This window comes from Haliotis rufescens, unplaced genomic scaffold (assembly GCF_023055435.1).
Source record: "Haliotis rufescens isolate VD_foot unplaced genomic scaffold, xgHalRufe1.0.p SCAF_58, whole genome shotgun sequence".
Classification (NCBI taxonomy): domain Eukaryota; kingdom Metazoa; phylum Mollusca; class Gastropoda; order Lepetellida; family Haliotidae; genus Haliotis; species Haliotis rufescens.
Window position 1 is genome coordinate 1,951,162 of NW_025964312.1, and position 9,171 is coordinate 1,960,332.

Below are 9,171 nucleotides of genomic sequence, written 5' to 3' on the forward strand. Positions count from 1 at the left end.
ATGCACTTATCAATTGTTATCTCAAAAATTGGACTAAAGAAACCCACAAGAACAAAACAGTTTTAAATGAAGGGATGGTCACTTAATGCAACAGTTGGTCGGCGCGTCCTCAGCTACGACGTCCTTGTGTTCTGCCATGCTTACAGATGGCGCTATGCTATGGGAGGTAACTCTATTCCATTTTGTATTCGTTCATGTTCTATTTATAGCATATCGCGATCTCACAAAGTGACAATTCAAGTATCATGTGTACCTAAGTATCGATGATATCATAGGTATCGCTGAATCGTTACAGCCCTAGTAAACAAGATTTGAAATGTGGAGCATCTGAATACCTGTCCTTGTCTGAGAAGTCCTGATCCTCTGGGTCATCAATAACAATAGCCTCCTGGGACTGCGGAGACAGAGACAGCTGACGTTCATTGTCCGAGGCCCGGTGGTGATCTGGACTTGGTTCGAGCTCACCTTGCTCATACGAGCTGTCTGCGTCATCGGACATCTGTCAACACAATATGGGTGTCTCAGTACTCCTGTAGTATGACACTTTGGCCACCAGTCTGAAGCCACAAAACTATCTAGAGTTAGGCCCCCCCAAAATATGTTTCCTGACCAGCCCTAATCTGATCAGAGTGCCCATCACCACAATTACAGAACATTGCCTTTGAAGAATGGGTCACCTGTGCCCCAGTGAACACAAAAGATGAAAGGACTATGTATGCCATAAGAGGCGACTATGCTTGCCGTAAGTGGAGATTATGCTTGTCGTAAGAGGCGACTATGCTTGTTGTAAGAGATGACTATGTATGCCTTAAGCAGTTAAGAGGCAATTGTGCTTGTCGTAAGAGGCAACTAACGGGATCGGGTGGTCAGGCTCGCTGACTTGGTTGATGCATGTCATCATATCCAATTTACGTAGATCGATGCTCATGATGTTAATCACTGGATTGTCTGGTCCAAACTTGATTATTTACAGACAGCTGTCATATAGCTTGAATATTGCTGAGTGCGGCGTTAAATGACAAACAAACAAACAAACTTGTCTTCAGACCCCATCACAGCTCCCTCCTGAGGGCTGGCCACACTATCATGACTATGTTGACGATAACCACAGATTGGTGAATAATCATGACAATATGTCAACCACAGCAAAACACCCCAAACTATCATCATGATAATGTATTATTTGTACTATCTGTGCAACATCATGAGAATTATTGTATACTGGAGCATATTGATGAGGGCTGTTTCCAGTGAAATAAAGAAAACCAAGCAGTGCTGATCACTTGGTAAATGAGCACTACTCACTGCTTATTATTTGGGACAGCAACTGTGGTACCATGGCAAAGTGTTGGCTAATTAGATTAACTTGTTAACAAGCTGACAACGTGAGTTTGATCCTCGCTGTGGCGCTAATTGAAATCTGAACGAGTGTGACCGGTAAAGTGCACAACTCCCACGTTCTGTTTCCCACGATATCATGTACATAGCAGTAATGAACTTTCATCCATGTAAACATGGTAAAACAAATGTAAACTGTTAGACACAACATTCTTCAATCATGTCAATTTTAAACAATATAAACCCAAATTATTCATTTTGACAATACAACAAGGAGCACAGATGCACACACGAAACAATATGCAGTCCATCTTCCTTTTTTAATCCTTTTCGTCGTATTTGTTTTTTTTCAATAACCACTCTAACATGTTTTGATTCATCAGTTGCTGATCATCAGGTCCTGATCATTAGGCACTACCGTGTTCTGCCATGCAGCATCTATCATCCTGCGTTCTATCTTTGAAAAAAAGCGTAATAAATCATTAACTGACAACTTACCTTCTTTCCTGTGTATGTTTTGAGTAAACTGCCTTTATAGAGAGTCAGATATTTCTCACTAAGAGATACACATTCGAAAACGTTTTTGTTTTCGGCGTGAACCGGAACCGGAAATGTTGGGTAAGGGACATAACCCTTGAAAGCTTATACATATTTGAAACATTCGTATAATCCCAATAGTGACCAACACATTTAGTTTCGCGCTTAGTTTCTGCAGAGACCATATAATAGATTATCTATTATATGGTCTCTGGTTTCTGCAGCTGGCAATTTGTAATGCGAGTTTCTACTTTGGCAGAACAAAAACCTTTGGATGAATGAAGTTAATACTTATATGTCACTGAACGTTTTAGGGTCTTCCGCGCATCCCCCATTCCGAATACTATCTAATTTTCCACTTCGAGTCCCATTTGCTCATCCCTAATTGCCGAATACTAATCACAAAAGCACATGTCACAATTCACTCTACAAAGACGGAATGAAACCGAGAGAATACCTCCCTAGGTCATAAAAGGGTGAGATTTGAAGTTAAATTACTGAACAAATATCGAAAAGATAAAATATATAAAGGAAATATTTATGTGTAAACCATCATGTATTTTAAAAAAAAGTTGTGCCTGCGTACCAAATACGACATTAGAGAAAATGTGTGGATTGATGCTCATGATGTCAATCACTGATTTACAGACCGCCATCATATAGCTGGAATATTGCTGAGTGCGGCGTTAAACAACAAACAACAAACATGCAAACAAACAAACGAAATCAGTGTGAGTCCCCCGTACCATACTGCAAACTCCCGAACACCCTCTAAATAGATTCGGGGCGGTCGGGTAGCCTAGTGGTTAAAGCGTTCGCTCGTCACGCCGAAGACCCGGGTTCGATTCCCGACATGAGTACAATGTTTTCTGGTGTCCCCCGCCGTGATGTTGCTGGAATATTGCTAAAAGCGGCGTAAAACCATACTCACTCACTCACTCACTCTATATAGATTCCAGATTCCCGCACACCATAGCCTCGTTCCACAAAGCGATCTAACGCTACGACTGTCGTAAGTCTATGTTAAGGTATGGGAGTTACGATCACCTAAGGTGATGTTAGAGCTATATGGGGGTGATTGCGACGTAAGATGTTTTCTTTCTGGCGTTTTTTCAATGGCAATGAGGAGTTTATTTGATGAGAGCTTAAGAAGATTAGACCCCTGATATATACTGGCTAAATAAATCCGTAAATATTTTTTAAAGATATTTGAAAGCATGGCATTTCCTTTAATCTCTAAAAATACGCCTTTCGTCTCGAAGATATCCTCACCAAAACAAGTCGACAAGAAACTGGTGGAATACAGGACACCGTACGTAACGCCCTTTTCCACTGGCATGCTTAGTCTGGGTTAGTCTCTAAAAATATATAATATTTATAGAAACAATTAACTCCATATAAATTGAAAAGGAGCCCGGTGAGATGGGAGATTCAGAACGTGAACATGTGGAAAATCTAGACTTGCTTCATATAGGGCTTTTGCATCACAGAAAGTGAGTGAGTGAGTTGGGTTTAACGCCGCTTTTAACATTATTTCAGTTATATCACGGCGTGTCAGCTTAATTTGGGAGGAAAGCCCGAAGTGATGCAGGTCTAAGACTATTATCACTTCGGTGAAACCAACGAGCACGGGTATGGTGCTGACAAACCTAGAAACATAATTGGGGCGAACCGGGATTCGAACCCACAGTCATAGGTTTCTGGCGTGCCCAAGGGACGCAACTCTGCACAGCGAATCGCGGCGCTTTAAACGACTGGACCACCCGTGCCCCCTACCATCACAGAAAGGGATGGGCGGAAGGAAAAATAATATGGTTCAGGGACTGTGAGACAGACTAGCCGTTTAGCACCTTGGACATGTTGGCAATACTTCACGGGTTTGTACACGCTACGTATCTCCGTCACTCAGAACGCAGTGTCAACAAAGCCACGTAGTGATGCTGTCGGACATTCGTTCTGCGGCACAGTGCTGAGAACGAACAGATCTGCAGGTACAGCAGCCTGTCTCACTGAAGCTATCGGGGGCACGGGTGGCCCAGCTGTCCAAGCCACCACAGTTCGCTGTACAGAGTTGCGTCCCTTGGGTACCCCAGGAACCTATGATAGTGGGTTCGAGTCCCGGCTCGCCCCGATAATTTTTTTATGTTTCTGGTGACCCCCGCCTTTATATTCCTGGAATATTGCTAAAAGCAGCGCTAAAACCAAAACTCACTCACTCACACAAGCCACACCACAGGGAAGGCGATGTTCTAAAGGTCTTCTCCGGAGTGGGTTGCTGAAGACCAATTCCAACCCGGATGTTCACTCTAAGCAGGCAGAGTGAGTGAGTGAGTGAGTATGATTTTATGCCGCTTTCACCAATATTCCAGCAATATCACGGCGGGGGACACCAGAAATGGGCTTCACACATCGAACCCATGTCGGAAATCGAACCGGGTCTTCGGCGTGACGAGCGAAAGCTTTATCCACTTGGCTACCCCCACCACCCTTCAAGCAGGGAGATAATTTATCACATAAAAAACAATCTGATGATAAACGGGGAACGGACGAGTGGATACGGTAACCATAGGTACCGAGTAACGGTTATGATATGTAGGGATCGTATGTGCTTACATCCCCCGGGTCAACACGCCATTTTCAAATTTTGCAAAATCGGGGACAAGGGGAAGATAACTCGGGACGGATAATAAGTATAAAATGGCTTATTTGTTTGCTTGCATAGTGAGGACGGCTTCCTTAATTACCCACGCATGATCGTATACCATTTATGGTGTCCAGGATCCGCTGGTCGTGGGTTCGAATCCCACATTGGCCCGGAATGTTTTCACCAAAGCAGTACTATTAACGACATGAATCACTTAATTAGACTTTCCGACCTCATTAAACGAATTTTAAGTGAAAATAAATAAATATGCCAGCAATTGCTTGAAAAAAATTATTATTCAACAGAGTGTTCAAAAATGCAATTGTCTGCCACAATAAAATAAAATTTTGCAAGATTTAAAAATATATATACATATTTAGGCTCAACTTTTTAATTAAAAAGATAGATCTGGTTTTGTAACTGTAGCTGACCACTCCACTTCCCGAGTATCAAATGGTCAGTCCCTGGTTGAGCGAATTCTGTATTAATCTTGTCGCAGTTTTTTACGACCGTTAGCTTAGGTAACGGTCATAATGACAGAATGAACTCTGCCCTGAGAACATAAGGATTGTTTTGTCTTGATAAATTGGCACTGACGCCACTGTATGACAAAGAGTACACACACTCACAGTGGTCATGGCGAGCACGTGCCAGCTGCAACGTGGCTGTCACTTTCAACCACAGTCACTAGGTCAACAGAGGTCACTTTTTATGCCTACTTATGTAACCATAGCAAACAAACAAGAATTTGGAAAATAACATTTTCACATTTGCCAAATGTTGAACATTTGGGATCAGACAGAGAAAGAGGGAGCGCGAACCAAACTGTGAGTTCATTAAACTGGGAAAGACGTCATACCATTTGATACTTATTTACTGAATGTCGTATTTTTTTAATGACCCCTGGGCTGGACTGACGTTGACAAAGAATATATGTGCACGATGTTGTCCCACAAATCTGAGTTTGTGTTTGTTCATCTCATGTCTCGTCGTTGTTTTTTGTCCAGTTTTCCAAGAGTTGCCCAGAAACAGACAAGACAAGAGTGTTAAAAACGGTGCATATATCCCTTATGGCCTTGTATGTTTTAAGATGAGTATAAACAAGCTTGATAACATTGACATGTTGCTATTAGCAGTTGCAATAAAGTGTGCACGAGAGTTGTAAACACGGGGACTGTGTGTCATGAAGCCTTTAAAGGAGCATGATCGCCTCAAAACTGGGCGTGATTTATACATTTCGATGGAGGTGGTATGGATCACCAGTGCCCCATCTTGTAACATTAGTTGCCCATCTTGTAACACTAGTTGTCCATCTTGTAACACTAGTTGTCCATCTTGTAACATCAGGTGTCCATCTTGTAACATCAGTTGTCCATCTTGTAGCATTAGTGGTGCATCTTGTAACACTAGTTGTTCATCTTGTAAAACTAGTTGTCCATCTTGTAACACTAGTTGTCCATCTTGTAACACTAGTTGTCCATCTTGTAACACTAGTTGTCTACTTGTAACACTAGTTGTCCATCTTGTAACACTAGTTGTCCATCTTGTAACACTTGTGGTCCATCTTGTAGCATTAGTTGTCCATTAGTTGGGAGGTCCCCATGTACTGCTGACAGTCCCCTGTACTTGAAAATAGATAGACCCTGTGTTCACACCTTGTGTCTCCGTGTACTGCTGAGAGTCCCCTGTACTTGAAAATAGATAGACCCTGTGTTCACACCTTGTGTCCCCATGTACTGCTGAGAGTCCCCTGTACTTGAAAATAGATAGACCCTGTGTTCACACCTTGTGTCTCCGTGTACTGCTGAGAGTCCCCTGTACTTGAAAATAGATAGACCCTATATTCACACCTTGTGTCCCCTTGTACTGCTGACAGTCCCCTGTACTTGAAAATAGATAGACCCTATGTTCACACCTTGTGTCCCCTTGTACTGCTGAGAGTCCCCTGTACTTGAAAATAGATAGACCCTATGTTCACACCTTGTGTCCCCATGTACTGCTGAGAGTCCCCTGTACTTGAAAATAGATAGACCCTGTGTTCACACCTTGTGTCCCATGTACTGCTGAGAGTCCCCTGTACTTGAAAATAGACAGACCCTATGTTCACACCTTGTGTCCCATGTACTACTGAGAGTCCCCTGTACTTGAAAATAGATAGACCCTGTGTTCACACCTTGTGTCCCCATGTACTGCTGAGAGTCCCCTGTACTTGAAAATAGATAGACCCTATGTTCACACCTTGTGTCCCATGTACTACTGAGAGTCCCCTGTACTTGAAAATAGATAGACCCTGTGTTCACACCTTGTGTCCCCATGTACTGCTGAGAGTCCCCTGTACTTGAAAATAGATAGACCCTATGTTCACACCTTGTGTCCCATGTACTACTGAGAGTCCCCTGTACTTGAAAATAGATAGACCCTGTGTTCACACCTTGTGTCTCCGTGTACTGCTGAGAGTCCCCTGTACTTGAAAATAGATAGACCCTATGTTCACACCTTGTGTCCCATGTACTGCTGAGAGTCCCCTGTACTTGAAAATAGATAGACCCTATATTCGGCCGCGGAGAGTAGGTGGATGGGTTGCCGTGTTCGGCAGCTTGGCTCCTGAGAGTTTCAAGGGAATCGGTCCTGCCTCACATTGAAGTCACATGTAGAACATGTTGTGTCTCCTTAGGTGACTTTGTTCGAATTGTGTCCCTGTTCACGTAGCAGTGAATGGGTTGTTAACCTTCTAGGACAGGCAGTTTGGGTTGTATACTCCCCAGGGAGCTGAGAATGATAGAATGATTGTTGAGTACACACTGATCCACTGAGCGGGGTAATATATGTCAAAGCGCTTAGAACATGCTTATGCATTGAGAGCAGGGCCATATGAATGGACTATGGATGATGATAATGATGATGACGACGATGATGATGATGTACACGTTAAAATAAAATATGCATCAATGAGGGTTTGGGTGATCCTGGCACAGTCAGGCTGGTTAGGCTCATCATCAGCCCAGGGCCCTTGCCCCCTCTACATGCAGCCCAGACAGCGAATGGGACTTCTCCCAGGAAGCGCTGCTTTTTCGGAGAATGTGAAGACTGTCAGACGGGCTGTATTCCTGGTAGCAAACCTCGGTACTCTCCCGATGTCAGTCAACAGATTGGGAGGTACCAAACCTAAGGCACAGAGAACAATGGGGAGTCGGACAACTTTGTACTTGGGATGCAAGCGTGACATTTCGAAATGTCTGCATACTTGCCATGTTTTTCCTGAATCTTGTCAATCACATTAGTGTCAAAAGGAACAGAAAATTCAATAATATAAATTATTATTATTATTTACAGATTAAAATAAAAATTGCAGCAAAGAGGGTTTGGGTGATCCTGGCACAGTCAGGCTGGTTAGGCTCATCATCAGCTCGGGGCCCTTGCCCCCTCTACACGCAGCCCAGGAAGTGCTACCTAGTCAACCCCACCCAGAACGTTTCGGAGAATGTGAAGTCTCCCCAACACTGCAGCCTTCTACATTACCCAGATTGTCAGAAGGGCTGTATTCCCGGTAGCAAACCCGGGTACTCTCCTAATGTCTGTCAACAGATTGGGAGGTACCAAACCCAAGGCAACGAGAACAATGGGGAGTCGGACAACTTGGAGTCGAGGTCCGCATATTTGCCATGTTTTTCCTCAATCTTGTCAATCACACTAGTGTCGAAGGGGACAGAAAATTCAATGATATAAATGATTTGATTGGATTTATCAAAAAGGATGAGATCAGGTTTGTTGGCTTGGATATGTCTGAGGCTTCATACGGGCCTATTCCAAAGAATTTTGTATTTATCATTTTCCATGACGCCCTCTACTATTCCCATGGGTGGACCTCTGTGTCAATACCACAAGCATGGCGAAGACGGTAATAAAATGATCGAGCTACACCTTCATGTCGTTTAAGATACTGTGTTTGTGCCAAAGCTGGGCATCCACTGACAATGTGTTGGACAGTCTCATTAAATTATAACCTACATTTCATGTTCACATTTTGATGCAAAATCACACATTGACGGTTTCGAGTTGGAAGTGATTGGTCCTGAACAGCAAACAGAAAGCCTTCTTTTTCACTTTTCAGGCCAGACAACTTCATCCAAGCAAAGGACTCTGCAGGATTGCTGATCTTCTCAACACACTGCATATAAACTCGATGCAGCGGTCGTTCAGATAGCCTCTCCTCTCTGGGCCGACTTAATATGGCACTTCGCTTGGTTGACACTCATTTCTGTACCGTCCAGCAGTACAGAACCATCAACAAATTCAACACCGACATTGACATTATGTCGAAAAAAAGGCACACAGGTAAATGCCTGCCAAAGTCTGTCGGTGTTAACTCAATATTCAGAGGGAATCGAGCCGAGATTTAAATCATGTGCGCGATGATTTAGCAAGAATCAAACAGAGCTCTAAAATGGGCCATGGGTGAACATCTACGACCACCAACCCACTTCTTGGCCTTGGCACGACCTGGTCCTGTTTAATCTAGGTTATTTAAATGACAGAATCTGTCATCCCGCTGAAGCCCTGTCGGTTCTCAGCACACAAGATGCCTGAGCGCAATGCGCGATCCTGGCTAGCCTGGTATGATGGTCAAGTGAGGGGTAGGTGGAGGCGATGGG

At 43.5% G+C, this 9,171-nt stretch overlaps 1 protein-coding gene across 2 annotated transcripts in view; it reads right to left on the reverse strand.

The window, feature by feature from the left end:
- Window positions 1–1,950, reverse strand: part of LOC124149598 (cyclin-dependent kinase 11B-like) — a 29,487-nt gene extending 27,537 nt beyond the window's left edge. For both annotated transcript variants that reach the window (XM_046521285.2, XM_046521284.2), the window contains exons 1-2: window positions 1,837–1,950; window positions 336–499 (exon numbers count right to left, since the gene is read on the reverse strand). In XM_046521285.2, the coding sequence (XP_046377241.1) occupies window positions 336–499 (164 nt within the window). In that variant the 5' untranslated portion in view covers window positions 1,837–1,950. The remainder of the gene's footprint in view (window positions 1–335; window positions 500–1,836) is intronic.
- Window positions 1,951–9,171: the final 7,221 nt, after the last annotated feature.